The sequence below is a fragment of the Pelmatolapia mariae genome, linkage group LG2 (assembly GCF_036321145.2).
Source record: "Pelmatolapia mariae isolate MD_Pm_ZW linkage group LG2, Pm_UMD_F_2, whole genome shotgun sequence".
Taxonomy (NCBI): Eukaryota; Metazoa; Chordata; class Actinopteri; order Cichliformes; family Cichlidae; genus Pelmatolapia; species Pelmatolapia mariae.
Window position 1 is genome coordinate 31,625,593 of NC_086228.1, and position 19,539 is coordinate 31,645,131.

Here is a 19,539-nt window from a genome sequence, read left to right on the forward strand (position 1 = left end):
TTCTTTCGTAGCTGGTGGAGACGGATGGCATTGTCTGCCCTCACTAGGTCCACAACGGCAAGTTCCTGCTGTTGTGTGAACAGGCGTTGGCGTCCTCCCCCAGAAGGTCTTCGAGTCATTCTAGAGACATACAACCACATATTGTCATCGGTTTGCTTATTTTTCTTACAGTACTTTACTGTATATACTGTATCATCCACTGTACAACACTGTACTTCAATATAAGTAATCATGGTATGTTTCACAGAAACTACCACTTTGGCTGCAAAAGGAGCATTAGCACCCTGCAATATCCTGTACACTTGATATGGTAATGTGATATACTGTAGAACAGTGCTATAGAAACCATCTGAGTAGAGTAGAAGGTAGAGAGGTGACGACATACCTGTTTTCTAGTCGGAATGTTCTTATTACAGATGCCACTGTGAAGCGGCTTAGATGTGGGTGGACTCTCTGCCCAGCTTCCCTCATAGTCAGGCCATGGTTGATGACATGGTCCACCAAAGTTGCTCTTATATCATCAGAAATATGGGTCCATGCATGGCCTCTTCGACCTCCTCCTCCTCCTCCTCCTCTTGCTCTCCCTCCATCCATGCTTGCAAAGTTCTTGAAATGGCTAAACTGAGGACTTTTTGTAGTTGGCTAATTGGTGTTCAGTTTTGCAAGTAAGTGCCTTCAGGTGTGTATTTGAGTGGTTGCAATTACCTGATGTGTTTTGTATTTTGGATACATGTGTTTTCCAAATGGCACCCTGAAATTTCATTTTTGAACGAAGTGTCTTATGTATGGAATAGAGTGTAGTATGCAGGACCATGTGTGTTGCATAAAGGAGTAAGTGTGTTGCATAATTGCAACTAGAGTGCAAAGCAGCGCTTTTGTTTAAGGTATGGGTACATGTGTTTGAGGTATGGTAACAAAAGCTTCAAGTTGTGTTACTTTAGTCTAAGCATGGGTTTATAGTGTTCAAGCAACGGGCAAAAACTGTAAACCAAGCGAATTGTGTCAACATCTTCAGAGGCAGTACTGTTGTGTTGTGTTCTTCTTCTCTTTCTTCCTATTCATTTTGCCCCTCACATCCCAGCCAATTGCAACAGGGAGGCCAACAGTCTAAAGAAAAGCCCTTCAGTGTTACTTAATATGAAACCATCATTTTGTATGTCTGCAATATTAGAGTTTTTCAGTGAACCACCTACATCTGTATGAAACATTATAATGCATATTATATGTATGCTACATTACATTACACCACATTATATCATATTGCCTTTCATCGCCTTGTGTTACTATTCTGTTTGTGTCCACAGGAAATATGTTTATTTCATCCCCATATTATCATCAGGCCTACAATTGTTAATATTAACCAGCTGCCGTGAAAACTAAAATTTGAAGTGTTATTCCTGTTAGCGCAGAAAATAGCACGGGTCTATTTTACCCTGCCTGATACAGAGTAACCTGGCAGTAAACTGAGGGAGTACGTGGGAGAGCGCCCAGTGGCTCGTTCTTTTGGCCGAGCCTGAAAAGGAAACATGGGCCTGCCCTCCTGCAGGCTCACAGTAGGTGCCACAGGGGTTGGCTGCGATGTGCGTAAGACAGCAGTCAAAGGTGGAGGCCCTGGTGGCCCAAACCCCGGCTTTTCAGATTTTGCCATGAGGAGTCCATGTGTAGACTGATGACAAACCAGTCAGATCTCTCAGCTGGCATGAGAATAATGAATTGGATGGCTGAGACGTCAGCTGGAGAAGGTGGCTGGAGAGGGCGAGCCTAGGTTTTTCTGCTTCTGTGACCTGGCCCTGGATAAACATCATGGTTATTGGTGTTCCCAAAGACAAGTTCAGTTGGTCTCTTTTTGACTTAGGACTTTTTGTAAGTGAATTTGAAGTAATGGTGTAGGACTGTGGCACTTCAGTTAAACTGAACAACCTCAGAGTTAATATATCCTTAAACCAATCAGCAAGCATGAGCCAATTTCTTTCCTTGGGAATCTGTAATTAATTAAATCCTTTAATAATGAAAACAGATGTGTGAATATCAGTGGGGAATTTCGATATCGTTTCCATGCATTACCTAAGTTTTTCTTTTAAATATGTTTGCCTTATTGTAAACAGACAGATAGGTTTGCTAATGTTTGTGTGTTCCTTTGTTCCCAGGGGAGGAGGAGCTGGAAATATCTCCATATGACGACATGCTTGTGGATACACACATGGCTTCGTTAGTGGCAGGTAAGCACTGATAAGCACATGGCCACTTGTGTGGTCTTTTTATCACGATTAACCACATTGAGTTTGTGGACTTGCACATTGAGTTTTTAATGACATAGAGGTCTATAGCAGTGAAGCAGATCAATGGATCACTAAGCCTCAGAGATGCTGTTAAGTATATATCAATCAATATCATGTAGTGACACTGATCTTTTATTGTTTTTTTTTCTAATCTCTGCTTTTCTAAGTCCATCTACATCAACAATATTTTCACCATAAGGGTTTTCAGTGTGCACTCACATTAGTGGTGTTAGGTTGGTCTCCTTTGACCAGCTGCATATTTTCTTTTATCCAGAAATGTCCAAGCTGAATGGAACAGACACGCAACAGGCATTTATTGTTATGAAAAACATATCCTAAAAAAAACTGGTGATTACTTTTGGACATATCCAAAAGAGCATAAACTGTCAAATGTCTCAAGTTAATAGATAGCTATAACACTGATAAGAAACATACTCAAGGTTCCCAGGGGAGGAATCCCAGCCTACTCCGGGTAAAATAAGTATTGAACATGTTCCAAGTAAATATATTTCTAAAGGTGCTATGAAATCTGACGTTGGTAACAGCCCATCCAATCCACACATGCAAAGAAATCAAACCATAGAGGTCCATAAATTAAATGAAGTGCTATAGTGAGAAATGAACATGCTTACTGAGAGTTGTTTAATACTCCGTACAAAAGCCTTTATTGGAATCAATTCAAGACGCCTCTTATATGGAGAAACTAGGTGCAAACATTGCTCAGGTCTGATTTTGGCCCATTCTTCCCTCCTTAACAGCCTCCAAATCCTGAAAGTCCGTTGGGCCCCTTCTATAACCTCAGTTCTTCAGTTCTTTCCATAGATTTTCAATTGGATTCAGATCATATGTTTGGCTGGGCCATTCTAGGAGCTTTATCTTCTTTCGCTGAAACAATTGAAACCACCTTTTTCATCTTCATGGTAGATGGCATCAGATTTTTTATCAAGAATGTCTTGGTACATTTTTACATTCATCTTTCCTTCACTTATATGAAGTGTCGGATGGTGGAAAACAACCCCACACTTTGATGTACCTACTTCCAAACGTCACTGTTCGTATGACGTTTTAAAGTGCCTTTTGACCAGCAAGTGACTCAGATATGGTGTATTTTATGGCATTCAAGGAGTTAAATTTAAAACTTAAAAAAAGGTTCAATATGCTTTTTTTCTTCAGAAATTGAATCTTCTGTGGTGACGCCCTGGAGGTTTACTTGTTTTCTTTGAGATTATTGGACCTGCTGATTCCAAGTCTTTCTGTAGCTTTCTACAAGTGGTCCTTGGCTCTTGGACAATTCTTCTGATAATTCTTTTCTCTCTGTCTGAAACCTTGGTAGGAGCGCCAGGTCGTGGTTGGTTTTTGGTGAAATTATGTTCTTTCCACATCTGGATTATGGCCCCAAGAATGCTTACTGGACCCTTCATTAGTTTAGAAATTATTTTATAACCAATGCCATCAGTATATTTTAGAACGATAAGGTTGTGAAAGTCATGAAATCAATCAGTCTTGAAATTGTTTTTTCTGTTTTCTTTGTGTTAGTGTAGGTCTTTATTTACTTTGTTACCGACATCTGATGAGAATTTCATGTCAGTTGTTTCCGTTAGAAATATATTATTAACTATATTATGTTATTTATCTACTTATTTTACCCGCTGTAGATTCAGAGGGTCATTTTTTTAAAGAGCACCAGTACTCGGTGAGAAGAATTACTGTGATTAATTTATTTTACACCTTTTTTTTTAAAAACAAATAAAAAAACTGTATTACTGTATCCCATAATTTACAGCATAGGACAATCTTATATACATGAAAAATGAGTAATACTTACCCCATATTTGGGAAATTCTTTTGTTACAGTAGTTGTAACCACACCAACTTACACAGAACACATTACACATCGTTTAGCTGCACACATTGAAGCACCTGCTTATCCCCTTTTTGTGTACAGCCTCTCTGTTGTTCTTCCAGTTCAGCCTGTGGATACAAGCTGTTTGTTTGTGACAGAGCTTAAGATAAACTTTATTGTTCAACTTGCCATGTAGATCAATAAGAGACCAAACCGCTACTCTTTCCCGGTCCAGAATGATTGATGTCTTTCACATTCTCACTTCACAAAATCTTTCCCCAGATTTCCCCCAAATATATTTTGTTCTCATCTGAACTAGCTAAATTAAATTTCCCTCATCACAAAAATGAACTTTGGGCCAGTTTTCCTCCATAAAAACAACATACTACTTAGAAATTTCTGCAGCAACCTAGCATCACAACAGAGAAGCAAAAGGTTAGACTGAAATGTTATAAATGTTCCCAAGTAGCATTACACTGCATGCGGAGATCAACCCATTCAGCAGTGATGTGGTGTAAAATTCCACCTGCAGTGTTACACAGACAGTGGGTAATCAGACTGTCATCCATTTGTCTTATTTGGATATCCTGTATCCAAACCAAAAATGTTACCAGAAAATTGAAGAACTTTGGATCAGAGGCAAGATTCGTGCCAATAACAGATGTTATAGTGTTCTCTAGCTGTAAATGTAATTTTATTTTTGTTTATTAATTTTAGATACCACTCCATTCATTTGAATCAAATTAGAAAAACTTTAATGTAGGAAAGTAATAAGTATTATTTATATGGTATGAGTATATTTAGGGTATTATCAAGTATTTTGTGTATATGCAGGAGTTAAAATGGCCCAGAATGATCTAGATTGGGATTCAGACACCTTCATTTAATGAGCAATTAAATCTGACTGGCAGTTTAATACAAAATATTGTCAAGCAATTTTAATTTTTATGAGCTCCATTCTCATTTTCTTTTTAGCTGATGCCACAGAGACAGTTAAGCCACCATCCTGCCTGCAATTGTGTTTTCATCACATATGATATGTTCAGATATGAAGTTGTGCTTAAGGTATTTCAGCATCTAGATAGTTTTACAGAAGTGGAGCATATTCACAGTAACCTTTAAACAAATTAATGTGTGAATTCTTTGAAGATTATTTTCTAAGTTAAAGACTGCTGAGCAAGTTTGATAAGCTAAACATTTAAAGCTTATATATAATGTTCTAATCTATCCAAGGTTTTAAATCGGATATTGGATATGTACATGAGACGTTGCTGAGTTTATCTGGATGTTTCTTATTCTAAAATGTTTTCAAAAGCACATTAAATGAGAATAATTTAAGGTTTATATTAGACAACCGTTAGATTACAAACTGGGTAGTTTGCAGTGTTGAGGTTCAGTTTACAACTACTGAAATTGTGGTATGTTTAACTGGTGAAGAGCAGAATGTGGTACCCTTGGTCGCTTCTAGCTTAGCTCCTGTCAAACTTGCTGCCCTGCTACTCCTGAACTTAGGGTTCCCCCATCTGCTAAATCTCAGAATTCAAGACATGGTGAAGACACATTGAAACACCACGACTCGGATGAACTCGGATCAACTGGTTTTCCATTACAACCCAGAGTGAATGCTTGTTGTCATAGCCTGGGTGCCTCGTGATTTAATTAATATGCAACACGAACGGTACAACAAAGGTGGACATTGAGGCAAGAATGTGCCTGCTGCTTGTTCTGTGGCTTTTCCTCAGACTCGGGTAATCACTGCGGTTTTTCTGTAGCCATTTCCCTCGTTCCCAGGTTTCAAAAATGGCGTTTTTAATTATTGTGAACAAGACGCTCTCATGACTCATCGAGTGACGCTACTGACCAGGAAATCGGTGGCATGCAGCGTGACCCTGTCACATTTTAGTAGCAAGCGATCAAGCGTTCCTGGTTGGATCGCTTGGAACCCCGGCCGAGCAGGTACTAAAAAAGTAACTGGTACCAGGTAATATGACATAAAGGAAAATCCTGGCGAGTCAATCTGAGTAGTTACGAATGGAAAAGGGGCTTAACTGCAAGTTTTTGGACTGTGGGTGAGAACCCACGCAACCACAGGGAGAACATGCAAACTCCACACAGAAAGGCCCACACCGAAGGACCAGCGAACACTGAATATAGGACCTTCTTACTGTGAGGCAACAGTGTGCCAGAGTGCTTTCTATTATTATTATTATTATTAAGTTTTGAACACATGAAGAAAGGGAGGTATAAAAAGGCATGGAAAGTCATGACACAGCTAAAATCTGTCAGCAAACAGAGAACAAAACAATGGCTCTCTCGAGGCCTACAGAAGGACTTCTAAACTCCTGAAGGTTCCAGCGAGCCGTCTTGCACCATATCCCAGAAGTGGAAAGAACATCATTTCACCATAAACTGGTCACAACCAGTAGCCAAGGTTTTAGACAGAAGAGTGAAAAGAATTATCAGAAGAATTGTCCAAGAGCCAAGGACCACTTGTGGAGAGCTACCGAAAAACCTGGCATCACCAGTTACAATTGTTTTAAAGAAAACAATAAGTAATGTATTCAACTGCCATGGCCTGGATGCACACTCACCATGCAAAATTCCATTCATTCATTCATTCATTTCATTCCTGAGCAATGAAAGGCTTTTGTACAAAGTATTAAACAAATCTCCGTAAGCACATCCAATACTTTCATTTACACACACTTTCACTTTGAAAAATGATGACATGTTCAATACGCATTTTACCCACTGTATTATTTCATTTTGTAATGTCAATCTAAAACTGCCAATTTTTTTCCTTTCCCTACTTTGCTTTTAAGTGTTTTACCATCACATATGATTAAGCAAAAGCAACATGCATGCACCAGTTGCTGCTATTAACAAGCCTGGCCAATGCAGACATGCTGACTGTTTCAATGTGGAATCGCCTATAAAATTCAGCTCAGTAGCACACAAAACTTTGAGAATGTCTGAGAATGCTACATTGTTGTTTGGTATATTTTATGCAGTCAAAAAAGTTTGACATTAACCCTTTATTGACCATGGGCCCACCGGCGGGCCCATTTTACAGGTATATTTGAAGGGCCGGTCAATAAAGGGTTAATTTAGCAAATCTATTGGCCATACATGCAAGTTACTGTGTGGCCTAAATGTGTGATCACTAATGGCCAGGCTTGGATTATAGTTTCAGGTAATGGTTTTGCTTCTGTACTGAATCAAGCTTGTTAAAACTGTGCAGGACTCTGATATTTGTTCTCTAACAGAAATGATATAGCCTTCATGTTTTTGCAAAAAGTGCTTAGAAGCCAGATCCAATTACAAGTGCTGATTTAAAATCCCAGGTATGAACTGACATGTTGAGGAATGTAGTCAAAGAGTATGCTAATCCTAGGAATATCTTCTCTTGGTCTATTCTTCTGACCCCCACCCCCCCACCCCCAGCCTCATCTTTCATGCAACTGGGTGGTGAGAACCAGTGCTTGAAGGCAGCACAAGACTGTGGCTTGTACGAAAAGTGTGGTAACCTACGATCAGAATATGTGCTAGCCTGCACAAAGCCGATGCCTGGTACCAACAGATGTAACCAACACAAATGCCACCGATCATTACGTCGCTTTCTGGAGCGGGTGCCAGAAGAGTACAGCCTGGGTGTCCTATTCTGCCGCTGCACTGATACCCTGTGTGGTGAGAGGAGAAGGAAAACCATTGTACCCTCCTGCTCCTACCACGACAAAGAAGGTCTGCAACTGAACTGCCTCCATCAGCAAAGCTTCTGTCGCCGAGACGACCTTTGCAGGTTAGACATAAAGCGCAGAGGCAGATGTACAGTACTGTGAGCCACCCCTAATTTCTTTATATTTTGCTTCCAATGAGCCAGACTTTTTTGTAATTTTTAAAGTGGTCTTGAGCAATATTTCCCCAGGCTTTCTGAAGCTTTTCTTTGGACATCCATTGATGTATTTGCATATTTCTGTCCAGTACTTGAACCTGACCATTTTCAGAGGAAGATATTTTTCAGTTTTTGCCACTTAATGCTAACCTCTGTATTTTTCAAACAAAAACAGTCACCAAAGTAAAGGAATGAGCTAGTGATGTCTATACATAACAGATGATTACCAAAGAAACATTTTAATTAGTGTCTTTGGGCACTTCAATACATTTCTTCACCAACAAAATGATTCCCAAATCTGAGGAACCTTGACAAGTAGAGGACAAAAACAGCAGCAGATGTAAAACAACCTATCTAGAGTAGATAAACTGTATATGAAATGTCCTTAAGAAAAAAACGGGGGGGGGGGGGGGGGGGAATCCTGCAAAGATCTGACATAGGTACATACAATTTCGACGTAAAGAGTTAAACCAAAAAACAAAAACTTTGGATTCATCGCTACTGAAAACCTGTTGCCAATTTTATCAGTATGTGTGAAGTAGGTCAGGAGAGGTTTAACAGTGAGTGTTTACAGTTATCTGTAAAACTTGATGGAGGCTTTGTTATGGTTTTGGGCTGCATTTCAGCCAATGAAAGATTTTGCTTCCAATGCCAAACACTTTATTCAGCAATTGACTCTTGTTTCATGTTGTTTAATGATTTGGATGATTTAAATCTGAAGGAGCAAGACATACTAGCAGTTTAACAAATTATGAATTTAACAAACTGGGTCTCCTTCTATAAGTTGACACCTTATTGCAGTCGAGTGGTTGGTGTGTCCCATTGATCTATGGATTTATGTTGTCAGGGCCCCTGGTAGGGTCTCCATGGCAGATCCTGGGTGAGCGGTGATTCATACAATCTCTATGCAGCATAACAATTCAAGGGTCCTGCAAACTTTGAAGCGCCAACATCACCACCTCTGACTGCCACCCCATTCTGGACAATCCCCAGCTTCCAAAACTGACTTGTGTTACACGGAATGTCATCTCGCTGGTGGGGAAGGAGGCTGAGCGAGGTTCGGAGAAACCAATTAGATATAGTCTGCCTGATCTGGAACCAGACTTGGTGTACCTAAACTTATAGTGACAGTGCACTGGGAATGTCTGCCACAGTCATCAAGATCTTCTGTTTTCATCTCTGGCTTCAATTGCATTTCAAGGGAGGCCAGCAACATTAAGTCTGAGTGGACCATGTTCTGCACCTCCATTGCTAAGGCTGCTGCAAAGAGCTGCTACTGAAAGATTGTTGGCTGTTGGTGTCTGTGACAGCAATCCCAGAACCAGATGGTGGATATCAGAGGTGAAGGGAGCCATCAGGTTGAAGGAATTTTATTGGGCTTGGTTAGACTGTGGGACTCCAGTGGTAGCTGACAGGTACTGGCAGGCCAACGGAGTGCGGCACTGATGAAGAGGAGGAGGGGGACGACTCGCTAATCACTGGGGTGAAGTCACTCACATAGTTAAACAACTGCATAGTGGCAGGCCCCCTGGAGTGGATGAGAGTTCCTGAAGAATGTCGATGTAGGGCTGTCCTAGCTGACACATCTTTGCATTGTCGTGTGGAGGTCTGAAATGGTTCCTCTGAATATGCAGGCTCAGGTGGTGGCTCCCATCTTTAAGAAGGGGGGCCGGAGGGTGTGCTCCAACTACAGTGGGATTCTTTGGCCTTCTTGAGAAGCTTTATGCAAGAGTAATGAAAAGGCAAGTCCATCTGTTAGTTGAGCCTTGGATTCAGAAGGAACAATGCTGTTTTCGTCCTGGTCGTGGAACACGGGACCAACTCTTTATCCTCTTAAGGATATTTGAAGGGTGTATGTTTGCCCAACTAGTCTATATGCATTTTGTGGACTTAGAAAAGGCATTTGCCCAGGTCCCTTGTGGTGGGTGCTTTGGGAGTATGGGGTGTCTAGTCCATTGTTGTAGGCCATTCAGTCCCTTTAAAACTGTAGCAAGAGCTTGGTTCATTGTGCCAGCAGTAAGTAGGACTCATTTCCGGTGGTTGCTGGACTTCCCCTGAGCTGCCCTTTGTCACTGATTCTGTTCATAGTTTTTATGGATAGAACAGCATGTAAAGGGCATAGCCAAGTAGTGGAGTTTCTCCACTTTGGCGACCTGAGAATTTAGAATTAGCACCCCCAAGTCTGAGGTGGAAAAAGTTGGCATACACACTCTGGGTTAGGGACAACTTACTGGCCTAAATGGAGGGGTTCAAGTATCTCGGGGTCTTGTTCATGAGTTAGAGTGGAACATAAGACAGATGGATCGGGGAGGTGTCCGCACTGATGCAGGTGCTGTACTAATCTGTTGTGGTGAAGTGAGAGCTGAGTGTTAAAGCATAGCTAGTCATTCACCAGGTAATCTAGGCTCCTACCCTCACCTATGGTCATGAGCTCTGATTAGTGACTGAAAGAATGAGGTTGTGAATACAAGGTGTAGAAATTAGTTTCGTTTGAAGAGTGGCTGGGCTCTCTGTGAAAGATAGGGTGAGGAGCTCAGTCATTCAAGAGGGACTGAGTAGCATTGCTGCTCGTCTACACAGTTGAGGTGATTCAGGAATCTAACTAAAATGTCTTCTGTACACCTTCTAGGTGAGGTGTTCCAGGTATGTTGTACCAGGAAGAGGGCCCAGTACAGACCCAAGACTTCCTGGAGAGATATTACCTCTCAGCTGTCTTGGGAATGTCCGTATGAGCTGAAGGAGGTGGCTGGGGTGAGGGATGTCATGGCTTCTGTGCTGAGACTGCTGCCCTTGCAGCCTAAACTCAGATAAGCAGCAGAAAATGGATGGCTGATGGATGGAACAAACAGGGGCCTCAGTTGCATGTGAAAGAACCATAGCTTATTTGAAGAGTTTCAGTCAGGTTTCAGAGCTCATCACAGCACAGAAACAGCTTTAGTGAAGGTTACAAATGATCTTCTTATGGCCTCTGACAGTGGACTCATCTCTGTGCTTGTCCTGCTAGACCTCAGTGCAGCGTTCGATACTGTCGACCATAATATCCTATTAGAGCGATTAGAGCACGCTGTAGGTATTACAGGTACTGCACTGCAGTGGTTTGTATCATATCTATCTAATAGACTCCCAATTGTTCATGTAAATGGAGAGTCTTCTTCACATGCTGAGGTTATTTATGGAGTTCCACAGGGTTCAGTGCTAGGACCAGTTCTGTTTACATTATACATGCTTCCCTTAGGGAGTATCATCAGAAGGCATAGCATAAATTTTCACTGCTATGCATCCAATGATTGAAACCCTTGTTTTTCTTTAGTGAGGGAGATGCACTATTACACTGCTTCCACCAAAAGTGGTTACCATATTGGTCCAGCAGTCAATATAGCATTCTCTGCATCTTCTCTGCAATTTGATTTTATGAACTGCCATAGGCAGAATCTGGACTCATCACGCCACATAAAATTTCTCCACATGTTCACTTTCCAGTGCGCATGTTGCCAACACCAGCACAAATTGTGAAGGCCAATCAGCAGGCCTCCTGGCACCCTTTTGAAATCACAGATTGACTGTGTGCAATGAGAGAGCCATCAGTCATGTTGTCCTGCAAACCTTGACTGCAAATCTGTAGCTCCTAGGTGGTGAGAGTTGACATGATCTGGCTTTGTCTTTTTGGGAGCGGCCCACTTTGCAGCGTGTCTCTGACATCCCCCGTATATATGGACGTGAAACTTCTATTTGGAGATGGTATTAGGGCTCACTCCAAATAAAATTGCAGCTTGGTGTTGTGGAACACCTGCTTGAAATTGCCCTACGGCATGGGCCCTGTCCACATCTATCAAACATGGCATGTTTGAAGGAGACACCAACTGACTGCTGTAGCAGGGTCCACGTTCAGAGGTGCCATTACTGAGGTGCCAATCAAACACCTGATTATCAGCTGGTGTCTACAGTAACAGAGGATCAAAACAAGAGTCAATAACAGAATAAGCTGTTTAGTATTTGGCAGATCATATTTGGCAAATTTTACATGGGTGCAACCCATATACTCAACTGCTCAAACCATAAATGCATTTTCTTTACAAATGTGACGCCATTTAATGGGAAATAAACAGGCTTTCTAAAGACAGATGATTTTTTGCTAAGAAGTATTGCTACAGCAAAGAAATAATCAGCCAAAGACAAATTTTCTTATTTTTTGTGCTAAGTTTATTATACATAAGAAGGTGTTGTGTAAGTTAGTCTTGCCTGCTTTTAATGTTGATATTGACTTGTTGTTTGTGTTGTTGCCAGGTCCAGACTGGCTGATTTCCTCAATAACTGCCAACCATCTCATCTGACAGCCAGCGGCTGCCTGAAAGATTCAGCAGGCCTCTGTCTCCGAGCCTATGCCGGACTCATAGGTACTAAACACACGGGGAAGGAGGGAGAAAAAGACGAAAAAGCCTACTGCCTTACCAAAAAATAGAAGGCTGCAGGTTACCAGCACCAAGACAGAACTGAAGTGTCGGATTTGGCATGTTTGTCATTTTTATTACAGTTTCAGAGAAATTTAGAAAACACAGAGCCCTTAGTTACTTTTGAAGTGTAACAAACAAGAATCACGAAACACACAGTATGGACAAAACAACGAAAAAGAGGAAAAAGAAAAGGTAACGAGTCTGAGTGTCAGTGTTTCAACCTGTCCCATCTGACACCATTGCAGTTTAAAAAAATGTGCATTCTACAGTCCCTCTCTTGATGTTGTAATCTATCTCATCAATAGTGTTTGAAACATTTAAATTTACAGAAATTTATTTACTTGCTTAGCCATGCCGGATCGCAGGGCAGCAGCTTAAGCACAGAAGCTTAGACCTCCCTCTCCACAGCCACCTTCTTCAGTTTATCCGGGGTAAACATCAAGGCGGTCCCAGGCCAGCTGAGAGATGTAATCTCTCCAGCATGTTCTAGGTCTTCCCATGGGCCTCCTTCCAGTGGGACATGCCCAGAACACCACACCCAGGAGGCACCCTGTAGGCATCTTTGTCAGATGCCCAAACCACATCAACTGGCTCCTTTCGATACGGAGGAATAGCAGCTCTACCCTGAGCCCCTCTCAAATGTCTCAACTCCTCACTCTAACCAGCCACCCTTAGAGAAACCTCATCTGCTGCAATCTCATTCTTTCAGTCGCTACCCAAAGCTTGTGACCATAGGTGAGGTTGATGGCGTAGATTGATTGGTAAATCGAGATCTTCGCTTTTACAGTAAGCTCTCTCTTCACCACAACAGAGTAGTACAGTGTCCCCATCACTTCTCAACCCGACTGTCAATCTGTTGCCACCATATTCCCTCACATGTGACCCCGAGATACCTAAGCTCCTCCAACTGGGGCACCAACCTGTCCCCAATCCAAAGTGGGATCTTCATCCTTTTCTAGCTGAGGACCATGGCTTCAGATTTGGAGGTCCTGAATCACATTCCCGCTGCTTCAAACTTGGCTGCAACACTGCTCCAGTGTGAGCTGGAGGCCACCCCCTGATAAAGACAACATAACCACATCATCTGCAAAAAGCAGAGATGAAATTCTGGGACCATTAAAGTTGAAGCCTTTTACAAATTCAAATTGGACACTGGCGCAGGCTTTCATGCATGTTTCTCACACAGTACAATGGTGTTTTCAGCTTCTTCGTTGTTGCTACTGGCTGCAACCAATCTGGTTCTCCTGGGCTTTGTTATGGTGTTTGTGTTCTGGTGATTTGGGCGAGCTTGATGGGGGTGGAGATGTTCTTACAGCACAAATTAACACACAACCTGGTGTTATCTACGCTAGTGTACTCACCGTTGCTTGAAAGTTTGGTTTCCGGGTCTATTCAGGGTGCACTTTTAGGGGTGTGGTTAATATGCTGATTACTAACACAACGTCACAAATGTGCACGTTGTTAAATACCCCAACTCTTTCATCTTTGGACTGAAGGAACACTCGGCGTTTAATGCTCAGTCAACAATCTCTTTAATCAATATGCCATACAATACAGTGTCTGACTGTTTCTCACATTCTTATAGCTTCGGCCCCCCTCCAAACTAAGTATTCACATTCTTTCTCTCTCAGTTATGACCTTGGCTTCCTGTTCAGTATGTTTTGTTCTTTCTAATCAGAGAAATAAGGCCATGATTCTACATAAACAGAATTTCTTATAAATCAGCAGTATAATGCATCATAAAACATTGTAATATCTCATTCCTGTTTTTCTCAAAATAAACAATAAATTTTATTACATGTACTTGGGGATTTTCATAGCTCAGCATCCAACATCAAAATCCACTGGGGCAGTCCCAGGCACAAACACATACAAAGAGCTCACTCTTTAATTATTTTCTGACACATCAGTACTATGGCCATGCTGGCTTGAACAGACACTAGTTGATGATCGTTCTCAAAGTCTCATGGCACAAACCTTTACACCGAGGTAGCCTGCCAGCGGTACAAACCCATACTTACAGATTGGTTTCCTTTAAAAAGAACATATACATTGAAAGAGCAGTATCAAATAAGTTACATTTGTTATTAACATTACAGTATTGTGCCAGTTTTAACATGATCCCAGAAAACTACATCTGAATCGTAGACACGTGTTACAATATTTGTTCACGTGTCTGTAGTGAAAACCTTATTGTATTCTAAACTGAGGGATGGATACTAGTTTCTGTTATTTCTATCCATGTTCTATTCCAAAGTAGTTTATATTTGCCTGTTAAGTAACTTACACGAGGGCTCCAAAAATGTTAATATTAAATGTATTAAGATATCTATCTATCAGAACAAATGGAAACTAATGTATCAAATGTTGAAATGTTCTTTGTGTGTGTGTTTTGTACTGAGTCATGTTTTTTACTGCTTGTTAAAGTGCTAGCTAACTTCCAAAATGCAAATTTGTGGCTTAAAAATTGACAAGATAGTACCAGAAAACTTCAATATCCCTTGAGTCCTTTAAATGAAGGTCATTAAGTGGTTGTTATGTTGTTCTGAACACAAAACCAGTTTCAATTTCGTGCTCAGTCGTTCTAAGTAAAACTTTATGTAGAAGCCAATAAATGCTTGAAGTCTCTTAGAACATGGTCTCAAAGATTGATTAAATTATCATTAAAATGTAAAATCCAGAACCTTTGATCTGCCCACAGTGAAGTTTCTATGACAACACCTTGACCTTTTAAAACCACAGGTACCATCATGACGCCCAACTACATCAGTAACAGCTCTGCAGATGTGTCGCTGTGGTGCAACTGTGAAGGCAGTGGCAACCAGTGGCAGGAATGTCTGAAACTGCAACGCATCTTCACCCACAACAGCTGCCTGCGTGAGTCTACAGTGCATACGTTTCATATACAGCAATAATTTTTCATTCCAAATAACAGGATGTAACAAGTTTGATTAACTTGTTTGTTACCCCTCGTCTAAACTGTTTGCAATATAATTCTTTAATTTCCATTTTTAAAATGTTTGACAGCCATGATAAATTAAATATTTTACATGAAATAAAATGAAAATGCAACAGCAAAAAATGCTGTTTATCAAATAAATGAATGAAAACTAGGCCAGTCCAATGCATACCTACTTGTCAGAAAGAAAACGACTGCTTTGATGAATCTTACTTAAAAAACATTTCCTCATGAGGTAGCATAAGCTACGCTGTGCAGCCAATTTTTCTAATGTAGCCTAAAAAAATATAAAAAGTAACAGCTTATGGTTTAATGGTGTCCCATGATGCTCTGCATGCAAATGCAGATGTCTTTTACACTAAATCATGCAAGTGTTTATATTTCTGGGATTGTTTGAAAATAGACACACTGTAAAGACTTGACACACAATTTATTTTGATAATGTCTGCTTTAAATAATGCATCTGAGGAATTGTGAAAACAGCATTAATGTGTGTTACTATCAAAGATATATTAAGATTCAGATCAAAGGAAATAAAGGAAAAAATGGCTGTGACAGTGTCTGCTGGATCGTTCTGGGTGGTTGTCTCCAGCAGTGGTGTACTCAGCATGAACTGAGCTCTACCTTTTTTTAAAGGCAGCTACATGCTGCAACCTTAGCAGTCAGGAGAGTTTTACAGATTGTCTCTGCAGGTTTGTAGGGTGTGAAAAGAAAAATCTGCAGGATAAAGCCCCTTCAGCTGTCATTCAATCACAAGAACTGTCAATAATGGTGTCCATACACAATGGCCATAAACATCTAAACACTAAAGCCTGGATCTATAAATCGATGTATTGTCCGTAAATCATTGTAATTTATCTAGCTGCCAACTGCTCTAACAATAAAGCTGCCAAATAGATGTTTTTTCATGCCTACACAGATGGAGTGTTGCAGACCTGTGCACGCGCGCGCACACACACACACACACACACACACACACACACACACGCACGCATACACACAGAGACAGAGGGAGTAATGTGCTTGTTTCTCCAAGCAGGTAACTCCATCAGCTGGATGGGGAGCCTCGGCTTGCTGCCTGCAGACATCACCCAACCTCCAGCGCCTAGACCCTCCCCGCTGGTTCAGAAGGATGAACTGCTGAAGAATAACCACCTGCCTGAGCACAACAACATTGTGAGTACGCTAAAGCTCATCACCGCTCATCACTGCTGCCACATTTTAAATTACCTTTCAGACTTATCCTAAAGCCTTCTTGTTATCTTTGGTCTAAGCCCATCAAATCACTGTCACACTTTTATTTATTATGTGGTTATCTCTGTTGCTGGGCTTTTATACCTCAGTTATTGTGTTAGTCCTCCATTTTTACTGTTTAAAACTATGGGCCTGGAAAAATCAAGCCGATATCCTTTCAGTATTTATTAAATCTTTCAATTTAGCACAAGGAAAAACCATCATGGGGGTCCTCAAAATGGGTGAGCTACACTGTTGTGCCACTTGCCACTTGTATCTCAAATAATAGTCTCACACTTATATATAAATATATTTAGATATCTATAGAAATCTTGGCTCATGAGGTCAAATGTGTCTTTGAGATATTTGAAGCTTATGAGTTGTCCTTTTTGAGTAATTGTGCTGTAATCCCCTTTAGTGCCCACCATTTAAGCTGGAGTCTAATTTTCCTGGTATGAATGTGTTGTCGTATAATATCCATTTTAATAGTAATAAATCCATTTCCAGCTTTAGAAGTTTTACTACCGTGTACCATTTTTCTAGAGTAAATCTGACTATAGGATTAGAATTTTCTTTTATTGAAACTTTGATCTTACTCTCCCCTATACTTCTTTGGATTGGAAAACTGAATATGGAGGTCTCTATTTCTATTTGGTGTATTCTGTATTACATTAATATACCAGAATGTGTAACTGAGCTGCGTCAAAATAGTTTTTTAAATAGGGAAGAGCCATCCCTCCTTCAGTCTTACGTAGCTGTAATGTTGTAATGAATCCTGGGTTTCCTTCCTTCCCAAATAAATCTAGAAATAGATTTATCCCATCTATGAAAATGTGCCTCTGGTGCTTGGCAGGGTTAAACATAAATATAATAATTGTGCTGCTAGATTCACAGGATATGTATTCCATCTATCAAGATTTTTTTGTATGTCTGAGTCAATTGGAACGTAGTTGGTATAAGGACGCTAAGTTTTCAGTTATGTATAGAACTAAAAACTTAGATATTGTTTGTTTGCATTCCAATTTATTTTCAATTCTTGGAGCTTTTGGTCTGGGATACAATTGAATAATAGAAGTTGAGTCTTTTTAATATTTATCTTGTAACCTGAGTATTTTCCTAATGTGTTTAATGCTTGCCTTAATTTTAAAAAGGAATTAACTGGGTCTGTTAAACATATCATGATATTGTCTGTGAATAACTAATCTGAACTAATAGTGTGTACCTGGTTATTGATTTTGATCCCTGTCAACGAGTTATCTTGCCTAATCATCTGAGCCAGTGGTTTAATATATAGGGATGGAAACTGATAAGAATTTAGCAATTCCAATTCCATTATCGATATTGATTATTGATTTGATTCCTTATCGATTCTCATTGGCTCCACTTTGAGAGTCACCACCATCCCTAAGCAGCATATCAAAGACATTACATTCATGCAAATTAATTACATGCTGTGTGGTCAAATGTTTTTGCACGTTGAAGGTGTTTCCCCTCTTTGTTATGGTCAGTGTGGGGGTCATTACTCAAGAAAGTAATTGCACATATTACACAATACTTTTCTTAAAACTTTTCACTTTTCTTGCAGTACGTTACTTAATTACACCCTGAAAAAAGACATTCGTTATACTACTCGTTATGTTACTCTCATGTTACTCTGTAAAATGATCTGAAACACACTATTGAGGACACACATGATTTTTCACTTAGTATTTAGATATGAACACAAAGCTGACAGCACACAGGAAAGATGGAAACCAGCACAAAGACACTTTAAAGTGATAGTCACGGTGATTCTGCTTTAGAAACATGAACAGGCAGAAATGGAGGCTGCGGCCTGACTGCTCATCAGCTTGTTACCTGTTGAAGTTCAGCACTTTGTGGGTGGGTTTGGGGTCTGCGTTTACTCTGCATTCTTGGCTAGCTTAGCGTTAGCATGCTGTCTGTGCCAGTGCTTGCGAAGAGCTTGTGAAGTTGCATTAATAGCATAATGCAGTTGTTCTTGTCCTGGAGCAGTCTCCACTTTATCATCGCACTTTCATTCTTTTGTGCAATAAAAATAAAAGTAATGTCCATATCCACGCTGGAGACTGTTCCACTATTTTCCTCCTCCAGCACACAAACTGAAATCAGCTGTTCGTAGCGAGAGTGGGAGAACTGATAAGTGGGGCTGATACCCAGGCAGACTAACGATGAAGGAGAATTGGGCTGCTGGAACCGGTTCTCAACTCCCTTCCCTATTAGAGGGGAAGCTTGAAAAATTGGGAATATCATGCGAAAGTCCATTTATTTCAACTTAAAAGGTGAAACTAATATATGATATAGACTCATTTCATGCAACACTAGATATTTCAACCCGTTATTTGTTATAATTTTGTTCATCATGGCTTACAGCTTTTGTAAACCCCAACTTCAAAAGCTCAGAAAATTACAATATTACATGAAATCAATAAAACAAGGATTTTAAATAGAGAAATGTCGGACCTCTGAAAAGTGCAATCATGCATATGTACTCAGTACTTGGTTTGGGCCCCTTTTGCATGAATTACTGCCTCAATGCACCGTGGCATGGATGCTATCAGCCTGTGGCACTGCTGAGGTGTTATGGAAGACCAGGATGCTTCGATAGTTGTTCGGTCTCATGCCTCTCCTCTTTCTTTTGGCAATGCCCCATAGATTCTTTATGGGGGTCAGGTCAGGCGAGTTTGCTGGCCAATCAAGCACAGTAATCCCATGGTCACTGAACCAGGTTTTGGTACTTTTGGCAGTGTGGGCAGGTGCCAAGTCTGCATCTCCATAAAGCTTGTCTGCAGAAGGAAGCATGAAGTGCTCCAAAATGTGCTGGTAGATGGCTGTGTTGACTCTGGACTTAATAAAGCACAGTG

General features: G+C 40.6%; 1 protein-coding gene across 1 annotated transcript in view; it reads left to right on the forward strand.

The window, feature by feature from the left end:
- gfra3 (GDNF family receptor alpha 3) overlaps nt 1–19,539 on the forward strand; it is a 103,407-nt gene that overhangs the window by 69,781 nt on the left and 14,087 nt on the right. Inside the window, exons 3-7 of the mRNA XM_063498742.1 lie at nt 2,148–2,219; nt 7,567–7,921; nt 12,299–12,408; nt 15,208–15,342; nt 16,464–16,600. Coding sequence (XP_063354812.1) covers nt 2,148–2,219; nt 7,567–7,921; nt 12,299–12,408; nt 15,208–15,342; nt 16,464–16,600 — 809 coding nt within the window. The remainder of the gene's footprint in view (nt 1–2,147; nt 2,220–7,566; nt 7,922–12,298; nt 12,409–15,207; nt 15,343–16,463; nt 16,601–19,539) is intronic.